The 21,590-nt window shown below is 35.4% G+C and overlaps 2 protein-coding genes across 8 annotated transcripts in view; one reads left to right on the top strand and one right to left on the bottom strand.

Annotated features, from left to right (window-relative positions):
* Nucleotides 1-21,590, bottom strand: part of DNAlig3 (DNA ligase 3) — a 78,815-nt gene that overhangs the window by 51,442 nt on the left and 5,783 nt on the right. The gene's annotated exons all lie outside the window — the stretch shown is intronic.
* Nucleotides 1-21,590, top strand: part of LOC124212846 (uncharacterized) — a 36,346-nt gene that overhangs the window by 10,107 nt on the left and 4,649 nt on the right. For 3 of the 6 annotated variants that reach the window (XM_046613364.2, XM_046613362.2, XM_046613361.2), the window contains 3 exons: nt 13,939-14,105; nt 16,583-16,823; nt 21,132-21,183. In XM_046613364.2, coding sequence (XP_046469320.1) covers nt 13,941-14,105; nt 16,583-16,823; nt 21,132-21,183 — 458 coding nt within the window. In that variant the 5' untranslated portion in view covers nt 13,939-13,940. Of the gene's footprint in view, nt 1-2,973; nt 3,477-11,082; nt 11,248-11,304; nt 11,469-13,938; nt 14,106-16,582; nt 16,824-21,131; nt 21,184-21,590 lie in introns of those variants that run through there. The other 3 variants (XM_046613366.2, XM_046613367.2, XM_046613363.2) reach the window with 3 other exon arrangements.

Here is a 21,590-nt window from a genome sequence, read left to right as displayed (position 1 = left end):
TTGGCATAACGTTGCGACTAGACTGACCCAAAAACGACTCCGAATTTTTTTTTTTTTTGAGATTTATTTTTAACCACAAATGAAATTTTTACAAAATTGAACAACTAATTCCGAAAACAAGGTTTTTAAAAATCTGAAAAGACTCGACGTGCGGTGATTTGATATCGAAAACCACCAAAACTAAAAATTTTTTACAGCGAAATAATTCGATTAAATTTTTTTACAGTGTTATTTCGTTCGGTTCAAAGAGAAAAATTGCACTTGTAGGGAATAATTTCGACGCCGATGTAAATTTTTTTTCTTCTCATTGCGATAAATTTCGAGTTAAATTAAATGACGTATGATATCTCTATTTTCTTTTGCCGGTGATTATTACGAATTTCTTCAACCTTTGCGAAATTGTCAAGAAGGTTGAATAAAAATTATCAATAATATTATATGAATAAATTACTTTATTATTTTAACTTCGTCAAAAATGCGCTCCTTTACTTGTGTTAATTAATGAAAATAACAATAATATCATCATTTATTTATCAATAATTGTAGCCAACTGATTTCAAGACACAAACTAGCTGAAATGCAAGAAACGATCTCTTAAAATCATTTTATAATGATTAATTTATTGAAATAATAGTTAATCAAACTGTAAACATCAAAATTATTCCAAAATTCTTTACTTCGACAAATGTATCCAAAAATATACTACACGTATTTCCAACTCTTAAATTTTCATCAATCTGTACAACATTGAAACAAAATAAAAGAACAGCGTTAGTCTTATTAAAAAAAAAAAATCAATGCAACGGTTACGATTATCGATTTCAACTTCACGTTTTTCTACGCAAAGTAAAAAAAAGAAAGAAAAAAAACACGTCCTTAAAACATTTACTTTTGTTTCTCCGCGCCACGTTGTTACAAGTGAAAATATTCTTTTACAATTAAGCCCGCGTAAACAGATCATCGAGATCCCACTTTGTCCTGACTGGCTATTATTTCGTGTTGATTCTAAAGGAAATAGCGCGAGATACGTTGATCAAAGCGTGTGTGCGCAAGTGTTAAATTAAAGGTGGGTGCACGTACACCTATACCTCGGTAAATTAGATAAAGGTGCAGGGAGTTTTCGCGAAAACGGGGACGAAGTGAAAAAAAAGAGAGCAAAATAAAGAAAAAAAAATAAATAAATAAAAAATAATGGACGTCGATTACGCCGCGGTGAGATTCGATTCGAATTGCAGAATATATATATACAAGTTTTGTTATAAAGCTGACATTTCCACGGGGAATGTCATATGGCTGATGAGGAAAGCCGGGTGTTCAATTGTTGATACAAACTTAAGCCCGTTATTTAGCTAGGCTTTACCGCAGGAGGTCGGAACTTAACGGGTACATCTATTCGCAATCAACTCCTCTAGTCCGCAAATAGCATTATCTCGATAGTAATTCTCGATCGCGGGTACGAACGAGCTAGATAAGGCGATTGTTATACCTCCGAGATCCCCCCCCCCCCTCGCCTTCAAATTCGTATGATAATAACCATTTGGACTATGCAATAATTTTTTCTACATGTAGGTATATATTTTTCTGTTCGTCGTTCAACCCTTTGATTCAAACGTTATCGTTCTCAATCAACTTTTGTAACAAATTATGAATCTCATGACGAATCTGATGTCGGATTTCAAAATTTGAAGATGGCAGATCCGATATGCCGGACGGAGATTTGAAATTCGATCAAATTCGGTCAGAAAACTCGATGCGAGAGTTTTCGGGGTCGCTGATTACGAATCTGAAATCAGATTACGTAAATTCAAAACAGTGGACCTAACGTGGTCGACGAAAATTCGATATCTGAAAATACGATCATACGTGTCTTTGACTATTTTCATTGTTTACCACAATCAAAAAATATAGTTCTAATTCCTTTTTTCCTAATTCCAACGATATTCCAACAGTTTTTTTTAACGATTCCTGTACATACGGAATCTTCTAGTTACCGTAAGAAATGAAATTTTCCTCAGTGTGTAATTGAATCGATATTATATAACTATTCAAGGAATCTGGAATTTTCTGAATACATTAAAAATTCGACTAAAACCTGCGTATAAGATTACAAATAAACGTTCAAACTGTCGTCTTTTTTTTTTTCTTCTAATTTTTCGTCACCGTACGATTAAATCGTTTGCTAAAAATTTAAATCACCGTCAATATTACCGGTGGCCCAAAGACTCGGCTAGTAACGTCGTCGTTGAAAGATTTCGATTCGCCAATGAGATGGATAGATAAATAGATACATCAGTTTATTACTATACTAGAGTAATGTACCCACGGGTATAAAGGGTGAGAAGAGTAACATAGGAAGTACGGTGACTTAAAATAAAATAAAATAAAAATAGAACAAACCAAAGAGAGAGAGAGAGAGAGAGAGAGAGAGGGAGAGAGAGAGAGAAAAGCTTAAATCTGTGTACAGCAGGTCAGACCAGGGCGAACCTACGCAGTGTAAGGAGTGAGTTAACGAGAATTGGAAAGAAATTAGTTAAAGTAAGCTTAAAAAAGTAAAGTGAAAGTAAAATTAAGATCCGGTGAAACGGAAAACAAAAGTACCAGAAGAAAAAGAAAGAAAGAAAAAAAATAGAACTAAAAATAGAAATAGAGAGACAGGCATGTAGGAATAAAACGGTACAGTAAGTGAGGGTAAAAAATAAAGAACAACTAAACAACTACCGAGTTGTTAACACTCTGACAGACCGCACTCGAACTAACGAGCCTGACGAATATAATCGAAAAGACATTTCTTAAAAGGTGCGATGGTCGGAGCCTCGCGTATGGCGGGAGGGAGAAGATGGTGAGAGAGAGAGAGGGAGAGAGAGAGAGGGTTGGTTACACCTCCGCTCCACAGGTGGTGGGTGGGTGGGTGCAGGGGTTGCGGGGTTGGCAGGTTTGCGTATAATAGAGAGCGCCCTGACAGAAACGGCTCACTCGAGAATCGGGAGAACGGAGAACGCGAATCCATCGACCTGCTGCATATCCCCGTTAGTAATACCCCGGTACCAAAAAACCGACCGACTTACTGATCGCAGCCGACGTCGTCGAGAGGAATAAACGATTTTTAAGAAACGTGCGCGTGTTCGACTTTACGAGTAATTTGTTTTGAAACAGCAAGGATTTCCCGAAACACCGATCCGGACGAAAATCTGAGGGCGGTAGAGGTTAGAATTCGGAAAGTAACGAGGGGGAGGAAAATTTGAAAAAAACAAAAAAACAAAAAACCAGCAACTTTATACCTCAGAGTTTCGATTCTTCCTTTCTACTTTTACCGAGGAATAACAAATTACTCTCGTTTTATCTCGATAAAAATTATATAAATATTTACATTTGCATACATATATATTTAACGAAATATATCTTTGTACATCGATCGGATTTTTGGAAGACGAAAATTTCAAGAAATACTATCGACAAGGTACTACGAGATTCCAAAGGTAGGATCATGAGGATTTTTACTTAACGATTTTCTGTGTCATACACGTTCGTTGAATCTTGATTTCGTTAGTTCGTTAATCTTTCGATATTTTTTTTGACGAATACGATTGTAGTATACGAGATCGTATAGTATCCAACCAAATGAAATGTTTGAAAAAAAAAAACAGGGTGTAAACAATAAACAATATTTCCAGACACTGTCAAATTAGCGATTCTGTGATTTTCAATCGGTTGTCCGTCAAAGTTTTTTGTATTCTTCTTACTCGGTTTTCCTTTCGCCTTTTTATCCGCAATCGTTCCGGCAAATTTCAATTTTTACAATAATGAAATGGTTGCTTTAATCGCTGTTAAAATCGTGACGACTGTAAAGTTTCACATTTATCAAAAATCGACGAGGTTTTTTTTTCCCCCTTTTTCAGACGTATAACGCACATTTATTTATATCACAGGTGCGCCTTGCTAAGTTTGAAAATACGGAGAAACATTTATACTTTATTATACGTCTGGCCGTTCGGTAAAATGTTTACGCTCCAAGTTGCAAAAATCTTAAGTTAACCTTGAAAATCAAAAATCCTCAAAGTTTCAACGCTCTGTTTCACTGTTAAGGAATGCCGGTAATTTTTATTCATTATTTTTAATTTTCGTTTTCTTATAAAATACAGATTTTATTTGTCTTCGGACCTTCGTCTTTTTGAATTCTAAAACAATTGAAAAAAAAAAAAAGAAAAAATTACACGGTAGGCGAACAAATCTGGGACTGTCCTCCTTAAAATTAATTTATAGATCAATTTCTAGGCTGTATATTTTTTTTATGGACGCCATATTGAATATTCCATCGTGAAAATTTGAAAATGTTTCGAGTAAAAATTATTTTTAATCCCAGATTTATTTGCCTGCCGTTTCATATGTTCTAATTGTTATCGAATTTCAAAAAGGATCAACGTCTGAAAACGAGTAAAATTTATTTACACAAAGCTGAATAAAAAAAAACAAAAAAAAGACTTGATCCTGATTTTTTTACTCATCTTTTTTTCAACGTTAAATCAAGATTTATCAACTTGGAGCAGAAATATTTCTTTCGAACAGTCGGACAATGTATTTCCGTCAGCCGAGCTGCCGAGAGTTTTGAAAAAGTAGCTCGTTCAACTTATTTTTACGTATCAAGAAATTTTTACACCAACTTTCACACATGATTCATACCTTTATATACGCGTATAGAATATTTCTCCATTCTCTCACCTGTATCACTCTTCCTCGCTACCCGTTATACGTATTCAGATTTATACTCGACGCTATAGAATCCATTATTTTCCACACCGCGAGTTCCTGCGTTATTCGATTTCATATCGGCGGGTGTATAATTTTCTTATACGCGCTTTCCTGTTTTATTATACTTTTCGCGCATGGAAAATCTATTTCCGAGAATCTGCAAGGTGTAAAAATGCCATGCACATTGTACTTTTTCATTCATTTTATTTTTACTAACCCTGCACGTCTTCGATTTGATTATCATTTTCTTCTTCTTCTTCTTCTTCTTCTTTTTACATGCAATTATCAATTCTTTTCTCTACGATCGTCATTTATTTACACGGTACTTTTAAAGTCTCGAGAAGCACCAGTTTTTCAATGTTTTTTTAACGCATCTAAACAAATTCGATAATTTACCAACCGTTTGCGAAATCGAATTTTCATTCATTTTTACATTTTTTTTTTTTTTTGTTTTCTTTTTTTGTCTTATTTCTCACACTTGTCAAACCAATTTCAATTTCGCAAGAGAGTCAGTTTACGAAAAGTAATTATTGTACTTTACATTTCCATATCGGTTTTTTTTTTTTTTTCGTTCTTTTCGTCAAGGATATAAATCGTTTTCATCCTGGTTAAGATCTCGATTATTTCCTACCAATTTCTCTCAAAAATCGCACTATTCATCCGACATTCGTCCGTATATTAAAAAATATCGTGCAAGTCCACCGAATTCACAACGATTAATAAAAATGATCGAAATCAATATTAAATTAACATTATTAAACGTGATTCTAAATCGACTTTTGAGAAGTTCGATTGTTTTTTTTTTTTTTTTGCGAAAGTACATTGTTTCGAGACATTGTGAAAAGAATTTATTCAACGCTTGAGAAACGAACATAGGAGAGAAAAAAAACACACACACACACACACACACAAATAACTACAACGATGAAAAAACACAAGAAATTAAAAAAAAAAAAAAATTGCAAGTGTTTTTTTTTTTTTCACAACTGAGACGCAACGACGCAATTCAATTCAGGATCGGACATTGCGGCCGAGTCGGTACGGAATGTACGTACACACGTATTACGCAAGGTGGAAAAAGAATATTTAACAAGCTTTCGTATCTTTATTCTAGCTTAAGCCTGCTTAAACCGTATACCTATATATCATACTACCTACTGCAAATGCTCGAGCTAGAGTCTCTAAGGCGTTTGATCCGCGTAGAATAATCAATTTTTCATCAGTCTTCGCTTTGGTCCTCCCTCCCTGTCTTCGCCTTTTAGGATCGGAGCTTTCTAGTCTAGAAGCTGGTTTAAAAAAAATCCGTACACAAGCTGCAGCTTACGCGTTTTAGAATTTAAATCTTTCCTCATCGTCGGATGATTTTTCAACAGGCTCATCGCTGAATCGTTAAAGAAAAAAACCCACGGAAAAAACTGACGTATAAAAATTCGTTATCGCGTATGCATAATTTTTCAACGAAAGTCTTGCGTTAAATCGGAAATCGAAGACGATTCTTTTTTTTTTTTTTATTATTGTTTTCATTCCTTTTCCTTTCATTTTCGCATCGTTTTCTTAGCTTCGACTGTAAATAATTTTCCTCAAAAGTTCCGAAATTTTCGACGTTTCAAATGATCGAAGGTGAGAAAAAACTGTAAAATACGATTACGATTTGCTTTGTCCGAGCAGTCTTGTAAAAAAAATTGCGGTTGGCAAATTTTGTGCATTGATGAAACGTCGTCCTCGCTTGAATTCATATTCTCATGAAAATTATCCCGTCTAACTGTGTAAAGAAAAAACTTGTCAGTCCGTAGTTGTACGTAATATTCTCCTAAAAATGTAACGTCGACATTTTCGAAACTGATTTCCACATTCAAGCAAAACCACGAATCTCGGTAGGTAATTTTTATCCGTAAAACCCACTTGTTACATCAATCTTTCGGAATATAAGAAATCGGAGCTAAAGGTTCGAATTCGCGAGGCATCGTTGCGGTAAAACCTTGTCCAATTCAACGAATGACTGCGACGCGTTTTACGACGATCCGGTAATCGGATGCATGCATAAATATGCCTACGTATGTATATATATATATATATATACGTATACATATACATACATATATACATGTAATACAATAATCGAACTTTGTCAAGAACGATACAAGTTTTTCGTATAAAAATTGGCGTACTGTCAAAAAAAAAAAAAGAACTTAACGAGAAGGAATAAACGTGCACTTTGGCAAAAAGTGATACAATATCCTAGAAAAGAAATATATTGCGCTGACGGTAAATAAACAAAACGTATATATATATATATATACAATGTAATTATATTATATTAAATCACGTAGAACGTACTTTGACCTTTTTTTTCAACTCTATATACCTCAAAATTGGATTGAGATGCAATTACTTGCAATCTCGTTATATATGCCGTTGTTATACGTATGCGTATAATAATTGAATTCGTTTCGTGCAGATTGAAACGCGCTTTTGCACAACATTTATTCACGCGTATAAATATTAATCGTCGAAGTGGGTTTATTTGTTTGTAATTTTCATACAAGTAATTCATAAAACACACTGGCCGATGTCGTCCGGTCTTTGCGTATGCATATAGAAAATCGTACGATTGTTGTACATGTCCGTTATTACGTTACTTCGACCTACAATCTTTATTAAGAAAAAAAAAAACAAAAAAAAAACACACATTTACGATCAATTATATTAATGCACGTTTTAGAAATTTATTCATCACTATTCGGTTGGTATTACACGGTAAATTTGACCTTGTACCGAAAGCAAGAGAAAAAAAAAAACATTTCTTACAATGACTCGAAATTTCTAGTAACAACAATCGAAAACAATACAGCAACATGCTGTGTATTAGATTTTCTGGTTACGTTTGGGATATCGATATTCATTTTTTACCCAAAACTGCATTTTCGAATTACGGCAAAACATAATTAACAACTATCAAAAATCCATCTCAATACGTGCAAAGACATTTATTGAAAATAAACCTACACAGCCAATTTCACGGCAATAAATAATTTCTTTGACAGATACGTCGAATACTGGATTAATATCGAAACGTCGGCCGAGTCTTATAGAGCAATTAACAAAACCTTTCCCTGATAATAATTTTCTTCATCGTCGTCATAGTCGTGATCCACCCGAGATATTTTACTCCAATAGGGAAAGTTCTTTAGGGATTATTTGAGCTCAGAACTTCACTATCCGTTAGAAAGTTTTCTTGACAGTTAATTCTGGGATACGAACGGTTTTATATATATTTATATATATATATATATATATAAAAATATATATATGTACAATGTACATAGATATTTTGCATTTTTGCGAGACATTAATTACACGTCTTGTTCCTTGTTCAACGGTCGTATATGCAAAAATTTCAGGATAAGATAATTGCAAAAGCATGGATAAGAGTATTCAGCATATGAATCTTAATTAACAAAACGAGTAAAGTTATTCGATTCTCATCCAAGTCTAATTGCAAAATTTTCCAACTCCTACGACAACGGTTATCTTTGATTACTTTTATTCTATCTCCAAGTCTATTTTAACTCCATTTTTTTCTTCTTACACGTGTTTGCATTCGCAACAATTGAATATCAATTATAATACAGCTTTTTCTTCGTTCTAACAAGATATCAAAGATACGAATATTTTCTTACATCGATTAACCCTTTCGCTATTCGCGATGTATGAAAAACAATCCTTAGGACTGTAGTAATTAAGCTTTTATACACTTACTCGAATATAAAGGGTCAAACTTGTTGTCGGTATGGAAAGTTTTTCGCAGTGAAAACTCGGGTGTCGCATCGTCGCGGTTTTCTTTGCAGCTAACTGAGGAGACACGTTACTTCGCACGTCGCACTTAATGTCGAGAAGTTAAGCCGTATCTTAAATTTAAGGAGCTGTAACCAGCCGAACAGGCTACATATACGCGTTAATTACGTCACACCAAAGTTCAACTACAAGTCAAACTTTTGTTCAAGATAATATTTTTTTACGTACATTAGGGTGGTCCTTGATGGGGTTGTTTTTGAATTTTTCGGCTCTCAGGGGCTCGAACGCTTTCAAATCGATTAAAAAAAAATTTACCTGAAAATTCAAGCTCTCCGTATCAACTCTTAAAACAGTTCGATTCGCGATCGGAGTATCTTGTGGAAATAACGCGGGAACAAACCTTTTCGCTCTTTGAAATTTTGTAAGTCGTTGACGAACGTACCGACAATAATGGAAAATACGTTGTAATATATTTTACGATACAGTCGTTCATTTCGTATCTATACTTGGCGGGATGATAATTTTATAAAAATTAAACTTTGAACGTTGATTTCGTTTGCGAATTTTATGCGTCAGAGCTTTTTTGCTCTAGCGTTCGATTCTCTACAAAAATATCGATTCACCATTATTGTCGGTATATTCGTCAACGAGTTGTAAAATTTCAAAGAGCGAAAAAAAGTCTTTCCCATGTATTTCCGTAAGATACTTCGATCACAAGGCGGATTGTCTTAGAGTTAATATAGAGGGCTCAAATTTTCAGGGAATTATTTCTCTTTAGTCAATTTGATAGCGTTTAAGTCCCTGGGAGAGTAAAAATTCAAAAACAAGTACCCAATTAGGGATCACCCTGATGTATATATACGAGGTAGTCCAATGTTTTTTCAATTCATTTTTCATCGGCTAAAATGCACATTGATGTGCAAAAAGAAGCGTAGCTCCCAAACAACGACCGGGTCAATTTCGCGTCGAATGTAAAAAAGCTTTCTTTTCAATCATAGAAAATTCAAAAAAATGTTTCAAATTTCTCAAGAACGTCGTATTTGAGAAAAACCAATATTTGTGCATATTTCGTTGAGAACTACGATTTACGATTTCTAGAAAATTCCAAAAGAATTATTTTCGAACAATTCAGAAAATAAAAAAACACAATTTTTTCCCAAATGCACAGTTTTCGATTTATGGAAGAAGATGAGATCTAAAATACCAACCTTCTCCTAAACGCCGGGTAGCAAAAAAAATTTGAAAAAAATTAGAACATGTATACTTAGTGTAGCAGAAGTAGGAAATAAATCGGCGATGAATTCGGTGGAAATCGGGGTCAAAAACCTTCTTCACGTTCATTTGGAACACCCCATACATATAAGTAATTTATGATACAAGTAGCCTTAAGGAACTCGGAGCTATACAAACGGGACGATGATGATGATTGACGATGATTCGAAATTGATACTTTGTTGTAATCTAAGTATAGATATGTATACGTAGGTGCGTATAAGGCACGGAATAAAACAAACGCCGGACAAACCGCAATTTGAGCTAGCGAACAATTCCAACTTTTCGAAACAAAATTATCCCGCCCTTCTTGTAAGTTCGTACATGTTTGTCTCACAATTGAGAACACCGCGGAATTTGATCGCAAGCCTCTAATACGGCTTGTGTTTCAGTTTCGTTCCGTTACACAGCGCAACTTGTCCGACTTTGTTCGCTCGCTTAATAATACGAGAAATTTCGTTATTTTGCCGTATAACTGTGGAATTAGGTCGTGTTGAAATTTATCGGAAAACTCGTGAATTTTTTTTTATCGAAATAGTTCATTAGCGAATAATCTACATTCGATAAATAATAGCTCAATTTATTTCCGTATCAATTTTATACGAATCATCCAAACTCACGAATTAATCGTGATGCGAATATATTTTTAAGCGATTAAACATTAATTCATCATATGAAATCCACATTCATTCTAAAAAAATTTGTTTTCACAATCAATGGAGGAGTTGAATATAAATTCAAGATTGAAGGATTTTCAGATTTGTTAATATCGGAATAACGATACAATGTCTCAAAAAAATTGTCGATAGTTGAGCTTTTTGAATGAAAATTGTTGCCTTTTTCTTTTTTTTCATTTTCTTGGTATTTTGTACAATGCGGAAATTGTTTTAATCCAATTCAATTTTATTAACCACAATTTCGATTCCTCAATGTTTAATTCGTGATGTTTTCGTTTAGAGATTAGTTTCACTCTACCGTACAACGCCTGTGAAATCTTTCGCAAAATTTTCGCAACGCGATCAGCTGCGATAGTTGGTCGAATTCTCAAGCAATAACAACGAATGAACAACGGTACAAAGCAATTATTTACGATACAGTCAATGATGAATTTCCATTGAAAGTAGTTGAGCTTTGCTCGGCCGTATATCTGCAGATGATAAAAACTAGAAAAGGGAGAAGGGGAGAGAAAAATGTTCGTACGACGCTGCGTGCAATTTATAAAACACAATTGCACCGCCGACTCACGGTCCACTCAATTTACCAAGTAACGCACAACGACGAACAACGCTTTGCAGCTATATCTTGTCAATAAACGCTCAACGGCGACAAAGTTCCAATTTGCATCGTGCGACTCGAGAGCAGTGACGCGGATTCGTTTGAAAACCGGAGAAAACGAGATCGGTTAACCGATAAACGCTGGACAAAGCGATATCGGTAAATTGGACAAGAGCCGGCCGGACATTTTATAAATTAATCCTTCGTGAGAAAAACTAAAATCCCCCAAAGCCGGTTTCCGATTTGTCCAAACGAATTTCTCACTCTTCCAACCGAGGCTGAAATTTCAAAATAACTCCTGGGGGCAAAACAAGATTGGTGAATTAAACAAAAACTGGACGAAATGAAGTCGATGGTTGGACAAAAATGGACAAAACGAGGTCGGTAAATTGGACAAAGATTGGACGAAATGAAATCGGTAAATTGGGTGAAAATTTGACAAAACGAGATCGGAAAATTGGACAAAACGAAACCGGTAAATTGGACAAAAATTGGACAAAATTAAATCGGTAAATTGGACGAAATAAAATCGTTAGCCGGACAAAACGAGATCGGTAAATTGTAAAAAATCTGAATAACATGAAACTGGTAAAACGGCCAAAAGCTTTTCAAAATCCTTTCCAACAGCGGTATGAAAATTTGTGTAAAAATCCCACTTTCACCCCCAATTCTCATCGGTGTAAGAGAAACCTGTGCAAAATCATAAAAAAATCGCGACGTTCAATAAAGGTCAAAGTGACGCTTATAGATGCACAGAGGGGAAGATTCCTCGTCGGCGTCAATCGTCGATTTATCTTTCAAGATAATCGATATACCCGAGAACGACGTGTACGATAAAGAAGTACGCATGTATCTGACAACGGAGTCGTCGACAAACGTCGCGTTGAATACTAATGGTCGTGGAATCTCCTTTCGTCGTTTACAATCCTCGGCTGGCTGATATTATTGAATGAAATTGCGTATCCTGTATACTCGACACCCGCTCCTCTCCCTCTATATTCCGACACGTTCGTTATTCCCACGCGTCTCCCCCTCAATTTTCTTCCCATGTTTACGAAGGTAGGGAAATATTTCCTTCGCCTATCCCGAACCGCGAAATAAACTCGGCCAACGTGACAATAGCCGATGCGCCAATCGCACGGAGACCTCGCCACGTTTCTCATCCCCGCTTAAATGGGGCTTCGGTTTCTACCTACTTGTTGCTCGCCCGTTCTACCGATGTAATATGTCCGGGAATATCCAACCCCCTCCCACCCCCGTATTCGAAAACCTCACCTAGAGAGGCGGATTTTATTCCCTTCCTCCAACTTTATCGCCCATCGTTAGTCGCGCGGTTCGATCACCCCGAAAGTGTATCGTCGCGAATTCGTCACGTGGTAAAAATGGCAACCGATCGTCGAGAGTGTTCGCGGATAAGCGGACGTCTCACACCCTCTAACGTCTAACAATTTCGCTACATATCGGAAATAACAACGCCTCGTTATTTTTCATTTGGGAGTATCGAGGATCTCAAATATTTGTTGGACAACAAAATTTCGACAAATCGTTTTGCCTTTAATATTATAGAATATATTAAGAAGCGGAAAAATCGGGAACGCGCATCTCGAGGCTTGGATAATACTTCGTACTCGATACTTGATGAGAATTCTATTACCGTACTTCGAATTCGTTGAATTTTATCACGCAGCGATTGATTCGACATGATTTTCCGGGCTTATGCACGCGGATAGCGGTCTCGATTAGGAATCGGTTGGATCCACATTTACCTAAGTTTTTTACGATTCAATCCCTCGTACGAATATATGCCCCAAAATGATTATTTGAACTCAAAATATTCTCCATCTTTTTCAGTCTTAAAGTAAGCGTGAATAAAGACTTGTTTAAAAGGTGGAAAAAATTGTTATGTTAAATACAAATTGTATACACGCGTGTCGTAACTGTGAATCTTTGATTGATCAGGGTCTCCAGCGAGATCGGAATTCAAAATTCCCGCATATTTCCGTTAATTTTTTTCAAAACTCTCGAATATTCGTATATAATGATTTTTACGCTGTTTGTGAATTATCACGATATAATCAACATTGAACACCGTCGTATTCGATGATTTTGGATGAAGTAAAAAAATGTAGAAAAATGAGAAAATAAAAGGGTCACAATACCGAATTTTCAAACACGCGAAAGTGTATTTCATAGAATTTCAAAATGTAGAAAACCGAAGTACAGAAAAGTGAAAACAAAAAGTAACGTATATAAAGTCACAACATAAAACTGTCACAATGTTATTGTATTCCGATTCGTTGTGACAATTTTATATTACAGCTCTCTATACTCTAACCTTTCGAAAATTTGACTCTGCTACGTTTCGATTTTCTACGTATTTAAAAAAAACTCTGTGAAACCGATTTTAACGTTCTCGAAAATTCGACATTGCGGAAATTTACATCTAAAAATTCGTTCGTCACTCGGTGAACGTATAAACGGAAATTTCATCTCAAATTCTCGGTGTCTGTGGAAAATTCTCATAAAATTCCCGTATTTTCAAGAGCAATTTTAAGTTCCCGGTTGTTGAACACCCTGTTGATTGTTTCCGCGACGGACAAAACTGTTTCTATTTTCCCTGCGCCCGATTTTTTTTTTTTCACGAGTCAAAAAAATCAACGAAGTAACGAAAAAAAAAAAGCGATTCCCAAAATATTTCTCCGAGCATTTAAAAGAATAAATTGCTGTACGTACAAAACAATGCCAAAAAATATGACACACCTGTATAAATAATATTCGTTTAATTTCCGGCCGGCCAATTTATATACAACTCGATAATAATTCATCGGAAATTCGTAACGTCTGTTTTAGCAATGACTTCAATCAGGGGAGACGCTTTCGGAATTTTCAACATTAGGACCGTGTTTTGGACTCTGGCTTTTCTGCTCGCCTGCATCCTGAGCAGTAACAACGTCCAGGCTGATGGGGATCCGGGAGCTTTTTACCCCAACAGTTTGTCCAACGATCCGGAAAACTTGGTGAGTTTGTGCAGCTTGCGTTTGCTTACGTATAATCCGAAATCGTATATTCAATAAATGGTAGGAAAAAGAAAAACAAAAAAAAACATATAAAAATATATGCGTAAACAAAGCAAAAATCATACGCAACAACGACCTGCTTGTAAAATTTTTTTCCCATCAGCAGGAACGCAAAGTTTTCTCGAACCTTCGTACGATTTCAATGCTTTGTTTATTCTTAACGAAAAGGTGTTGAAAATCGGTGTACTTTTAAAGAATGTCATCTGCGAAAAAAAAATATTGTGCGTAAAAAATTATCAACCCCGATTTCTCATTGGCAAAAGTAAACAGGATGGTCGGCTTAAAACTAATACGGTAACCTAACTTAATCTTTTAGCTTGCATTTAAACTACCTCGTGCATTGTATCGTGCGTTGATGAAATTTCGTCGATTTTCCCTTCGGCAGGACTCGCAGCTAAAATAATTAAGCGAAACTCCACGTATATAGTAACTATATGACGTGGATATCATATTATATGAATTTCAGCGCGGTTTCGTCGGCCAACCCAGCGAATATACCGGGTATTTCCCAGTTAATGATGTTACCGAGGTAATAAACAATGTGCTTATACAGACGCCACAAATAAGCTCGTATTTATACGCAGAGAGCTACCGATAATTTTCAAAGTCAATGCGTTCCGCTTTTTTGCAAAACCTTGGATTTTGAAGAATTAATTTAGCATTACTTTGGAAGGTATTTGAAATATCTAAATGAAGAGATGATAAAAAAAAAAGGATTGAAAAAATCAAAAAATAAAGAAAAACCCGAAACCGAACGAACGCGACGAAAAATTTACGTTCCATATATGTGTGAAATTTCCGCATGGCTATAGTTGGAAGGTTGACACGCGACGAAGGTGCCTACAAAACAAATGAGAATATACCCCGATCCATTGCACCGTGGTCTAATTGATTAATTATCGGGTATCGATGGAGGCCGCAAGTAACGCGGGGTGCTTCGCCCATCTCAATTAGCGGTGGATGGGAATGATACGGAGAGTTAAAGGAGCGCTGCGGAATCGCTTACGACCCTCGGTGTTTGCGCAAACCTCGTCCAGTATGCTAAGAATGATAAAAAGAATCATCAATTTTCGATCGGATCGATTATTCTTTCCCAATTAATCGAGGCCAATCGATTATTTTTCAAACTAACGTTAGTTTTACTTATGTTATACTTTTTACTCCCGTTAACGTCGCGATAAAAAATAAACTAGTTTTTTTCCATTACCAAAAAATAAAAATTCCCTCAAGTTTCCAGGTGAGCCCGATAACATACTTTTCATCGTCTTGAATTTCACCCTCGATTAAACCTCTGCCCGCAAAACGTAATCGATTATTCGAAATGTCGTTTTACATTTTCAACCCTTGTTACATGCGTGAGACATGTTTAATAGAGAAAAAATAAATCCCGATCACGTACAACCGCTTCGTCGTTTCACAGAGTGAGGTACTTGTGGTTGAAAATTATGAGGGTGAAAATCGCGAATCAGATTGCGAGAAGGTGAAGAATCTGAGTGCCATTGATCCCTGAGTAAATGTCATCCCCTGAATGTTTCTCTTCTTGTTTTATTTTTCTTTTTTTTTATCTCTCTCGCTCACTTTCCTTATAATAAAAAAGAAGAAAGAAGAAACCTCCAAGAGAGCATGAAACGCCGGACCCGCCCGCAAGAATATTTGGGCTTTCCAAAAACCATAGAACAAACATAGAACTTGGCAGGAGGAGAATATTCGTATAAAATCATGCATAACAAAAAAGAATATCATAAAACCATGAGTTGGTATTATGATGGCAATTTCAATGTTTATTTAGATCCGAAATCCATTGTGATTTATAACGTGAAAATTGTAATCCCAAGGAGAAAAACACGTTTTTTCGCGATAATTTTCCTTGTCCGCCGGTCCGTCGCGATGATCTCGAAAACGGTCGAACGAAAAATCTGAAACCGACAGCACTTGGCAGGCGAATGAAGAAAGTTCTTGAAGAAAAATTGAAAAAAAAAGGACATTTGTGGATAAATGAAAGAAGATATACATGTGTACGAACTGGGGAAAAACATGATCGTTTATTTAGAAAAAAAAAGTAACGAGGGATAATAAATTATATATAATTATCGGTAAAAACATTGAGCCATGAAAATTTTTCGTGACCATCGTTTCGTTGCAAGATCCTGTAAGTTTTCAATATTTTCGTCGAACCGTTTAACCGAGATCGTCGCGATAGTTTGTCGGACAGACATCCGTAACGAAGTTTTTCTAAAAGAAGCCAATGTTTCGGATTCCAGACGTTCGAAAATGTGAAGATTCGTTGTAATTCGAAAAAAGTGATTTTCAAAGGCGACGAAAAGTTGGAAAAAAAAAAAAAAAATAAATAAAGAAGAAGATCACGAAACGAGGGTAAAAAATGGTAAATTTTTTTCTTTTCCTTTTCAATTTCACAGCGCCTGGTGCAAATGCTGCGACAGCTTACCCAACGCGGGAGAGAAATCGACGAACGAGCTCGTGAGATAACCGAGGAGGAAATCGCCATCGAAGGAATACTCGAAGCAAAGGCCGGAATGATAATTCCTCCGGCGGCATTCCCGAGGGACATATTGCCCGAAGAAGAAGTCGGGGAACCACTTCCGGTACCGAGTGCCATAATACGCCCTATTCCGCCGCGTTGGGAAAAACGCGGAAGTTGTGAGTAGCATATTTTTCACATCTTGCTTGGTCAAACAAACGCATCGATCGTGTGACGGAAGATGCGGAGGGTCGGGAGAAAGAAAAAGAAAAAAACAAAAAAAAAAAAAAAAAACAAGCTTTTCCATTTGTCGAGAAAATCCCTCGGATTCTATCCGTTTCGTTCGATGAAAAGATATAAATAATTGTTGTACTATGTTTGATTCGCGTACGATTCTTAACGCTTCTGGGATTTTTTTATTTTATTTAACGTCACGCTGAGCAAAATTTCATTTGTTACAGTAACTAGAAAAATTCAGTAAATCAGGTACCGTTAAAAAAAAAAAACTGTTTGAATATTGTTGGAATTAGGAAAAACGAGGTACGCGTAACCGTTTTGCGCTATTGTCGATTATTTTTTGTTATATAATCGGTATTAAAATTTTCAATTATTATTACAGTGCATTTTAGTTATGGCGCAAAATAACAGGTCTCATAAGATCTGTGAAGAACGATTTAGACATTGGGATTGAGTAGAAAATACCAGAGTTCAAGCACTTTGAATATTTTTAGGTATAAAAAAAATCTTTTCTCAGAATGAAAACATTATTGGTGTTTAATTCAAACGTTTTGTTGTTTTCGTTTTCTTATTCCTATACATCGATTCAAGGAACGAAGCTCTTTTCATTATCATTAATAAATTCCAATTTTTACACAAGATTTTCCCTGAGCCGTCAATTGCGTTGAGAAGACTGAGAAAAGAGTTTATTTATCGTTGACAAACGTATGTTTTCAATATTTATTTTGAAATAAATGTTTCGTTGTTACTATCAAATTTTAACTGTGCCAAAAATAATGTTCGATAAAAATTTCTTAACACTTGACTAATCGTATTTGTTTAAATTAAAATTTGATAATAGTAAAGAAATATTTACTTCCAAATACATATTATATCCAAATATAGGTTCACAACGGTAAATAAACTTATTTTCCTGGCTAAAAACGAGTAAATTTCGTTTTCAAACATCATTCGATGATCCAATCACACGATTATACATAACGATAAAAATCACCATCGTCATTCTTATCCGTGTAAGACCGGATTGTCCGTAATCTTCCAGAACGCGTGGGACGCGTATAAATACACACAACGGAAGGAAGAATAATCAGCCGATGACGACTCGGCATAACCGGAAATTGAAAATTGATATACGCGGCATATCATAGACGACATAAATTCCGTATACATATAGATACAGGTGAATAGATACGTACGATATATACACGTAGTAACGGAACGTAGGAGAATTTGCAGTTCAGGGATGGTGGAAAAACAAAAAAAAAACAAAACAAAAAAATAAATAACCGCGTGGAAAACAGTTTCATTACCTGCATATTTTTTTTTTCACGATTTCCTTTTTTTGAAATCTGATTTTCAACACGTTCGTCTTCGCATGCGACGCGGTATACATACCGGTTAAAAGGTTAATAACTCAATAAACAACCTGACACGCGAAGAAAAACGTGCATAGATACGTTATAAAGAGAAGAAGCGTTATCCCGTGCCATCCGCATTGTCCCACCACCGCCACCTCGTACGTCATCGAATACATACGTGTAATATACTTATGCATATAATATGGGTATACATATAAATATATATTTATATATATATGTATGTATGGATAAATACTGTATGTAATATGTATATTTGAACGATGCGCGCAATCCGATTGTCTCTATTGGCGAATTCCTCGCGGGGGATCAAGGGGAACCTTGACTTCGAATCGTGAAATTATTATACGTACAGTGTGTTATTGTTGTACGGGGTGATCGCGTTTGTTGCAAGTTTGAAAATCAATCTGTAGAATTCTCGGTGTCCGAAGATGTGAAAATTAATGAAAGTCAATATTCGACGAGTTACGAGCCAGTGACTAAAAATATTTTATTATTGATTAAGTGTAACGAGACTAAAGTTGAAACGAGATATTCATTTACAATAAACACAGAGTTAAACGCTGACATTTGATTACTCGTAAAGCTTGAAATAAGTTTGAAAATCTATGCCCGCGTCGTCGCACAATACTTGTGCGATGGATGATTTATGAAAATTTTTTAAAATAATAGATGAGAAGTAATAAAAAACCAACAATTGAACAAAGAAGAATTAAAAGATAGCGAGGAAAAAAAGGCAATCGTGTAACGTAGAAATAGTAATAAACGTAGAAAATTTATACAAACTAGAAAACTAATTTTCACTTTCTACCTGGAACTATATCTTTCGATTGTTGTAAAAAAATGAAAATAGTCGAGGACTGAGCGGTAACCGGAATTAAAAATTTCTCTCAGTGTACGGTTTAAATCGAATAAACTTTCACTTGTTACACCGTATAGATACTGCAGATATTGCAAAGTTGTTTCGACAAATTGCAACATGCGGCGTGATTATTGTGCATTTTATTAATTGTACCCAATCGATCGCGCATCGCGATGTCTGACCAATTAGACTTGTTTAACACTTGACCCGCGAATCGTGACGTCACTATCGAACATCAATTTGACTCCTGTTGCACCCTTGTAATAATTAAATAAATCCCGCGACTAACGATAGGAAAATACGCGCACATTATTATGGCCAGAACACAATTGTTGCGGATCGGGGCGAAGTTGTCATTTTTTTTTTTTTTTTTTCAAACTTTTTCAAGCGTTTTTTAAAAGAAGAAAACAAAGCTCAAAGTGATGAAACAAGGGTCAAAATGTTGTGGCGGATAAGCCAATCGGGTCATCAAATTCAATGAAAACGTCAAAATCAAACGATATATTCATACACGCGATTTGCGTGTTTGGAAAAAGCCGGAAAAGAAGTAAAGAAAAGAAAAATAAACAATAGAAAAAATATTTCCATCAGTCTGATTATAAAATTGAATGTATTCGTTAGTAATCCTGTATAATATTAATTGTATAATAAAAGAAACCGTCAAAGTATTTTTCCGATTATTGCACAAGGAATTGGTAAGCCTGCATAGCAGACGATAAATTTGACGCATTCGCGTTTATTACATCGCAGTGTTGCCGTTTTTAGTAAAATTTTACTTTTCTAGTACGCTAATAAACTTTATCATTTTTTAGTACATTTAGAAATATTTTAGCACAAACGCTTTTCATGATATTTAATAAAAAATTTTGAAACGCGGTTTTTCCAGGCAACATTGCCTCTTATTCAAACTAAACCCCATCGATGTAACATGCCGTTTACGTACCAATGTAATACCGCATATTTTTCCGGTCATTTTGTACATTTCTTGCGTTAAAATTTAAACTTGGAAAATTTCGTACACTTTTGCGTGGGCTACGCATGCGCATAAGCCTGCCAAAAGAGACCTTTCATTGATCTGCCTTACCGACAAGACCGAAAACAATGAAAACACCATCCGGCGGGAAAGAACATAACCTCAAAATAGTTGAATTCCACTCGATACATTCTACAACCTGTCCATTCCTTCTTTTTTTTTTTTTTTTTCACAGAGCTGCTACGTTCTCGATCACCTACCGGAGTGGCAACACTGATTACACGCGCTTTTGTCATTGTATTATCAAACCATACTCGTAAAGTCGTAATGCACGCGGATCGCTTTAATAAGAATTGCACTTCGTGAAGTTACGACGCGAAAACTGGATACATGAAATGTACATCGTGTAAATATACACGAAGTATTATCCACACCAGTATTTTTCACCCTGAAGCTTTCTGGTTTTCCTGAGAGAAGGATGGTTAATTAACGTAATACGAACGAGACGCGGATCCACCATTCGAGACAGCTCTTACTTAGCACGCGCCGTTTCATTAATCAGACTTTTCGCACGAAGAAAAGAATTGAAAAATGAGAGGGGAAAAATACAGATACAAATATAAATAAAACGCAACACGACAAACAGCGTTCAACGAAGTATTACCATCTTTACAATTTTCCCGAGACTGATACCTAAAATAAATTCGATTTCGTCATAACGATAAATATACTCTCGTTTCTTACGAACGTTATTCTGAGTCAAAATATTCTACATATACCTACATTTCTTTTGAAATTATTATTTATTCATTTATCTTTTTTCTGTCATTTCAATCACGTATTTCATATAATTTTCTTTTCAAGTTACACGTGTAATAATAAATTATATGGGTACATATCTCGTATCTCTACAGTTCGGGAGGGTGAGAAGAAAAGAAAGACGAAAAAAAAAATTGAATCGAATTCGTTGCGTTTTTGTTTTTAACTCTTCCTATATTCGCGTTAATATTAAGACAAATATCTCTGCTGTTTGTTTCAGATATGGCGCTGTGTCATTTCAAGATTTGCAACATGGGTCGCAAACGGCAATCGTAAGTGCACCAGGTCTTGTGCCGTTGTACGCGTTTTTGAGAATCAAAAACAAACAAAAAAAAGTACAGAATAAATAGAGAAATTTTTAAAAATAAAAAAAAAATTAAAAAAAAACTAAAAAATAACAAAAAACAAAAACGAATGGTAGAAAAGATGCGAAAATAAAATATCCCGGAAAAATACAAAGAAAGGGGAAAAAAGCTTGGAAAAAAAAATGAACAACTTGTCTTTAAAAAGAACCCTGCGGCTCTCTTGCAATCTCAAAATGAACAATCTTCCGACACCTCGAAAAGAAGGAATGTCTCTCTTTCTATTTCTATTTCTATTTCTATTTCTATTTCTATTACCCAGTTCGCTATTTCTCATTCACCAACCGCATTTACAAAATTCCGCATTAATTGGGCAC

This window comes from Neodiprion pinetum, chromosome 2 (genome assembly GCF_021155775.2).
Source record: "Neodiprion pinetum isolate iyNeoPine1 chromosome 2, iyNeoPine1.2, whole genome shotgun sequence".
Taxonomy (NCBI): Eukaryota; Metazoa; Arthropoda; class Insecta; order Hymenoptera; family Diprionidae; genus Neodiprion; species Neodiprion pinetum.
This window is presented reverse-complemented; position numbering and strand designations above follow the sequence as displayed.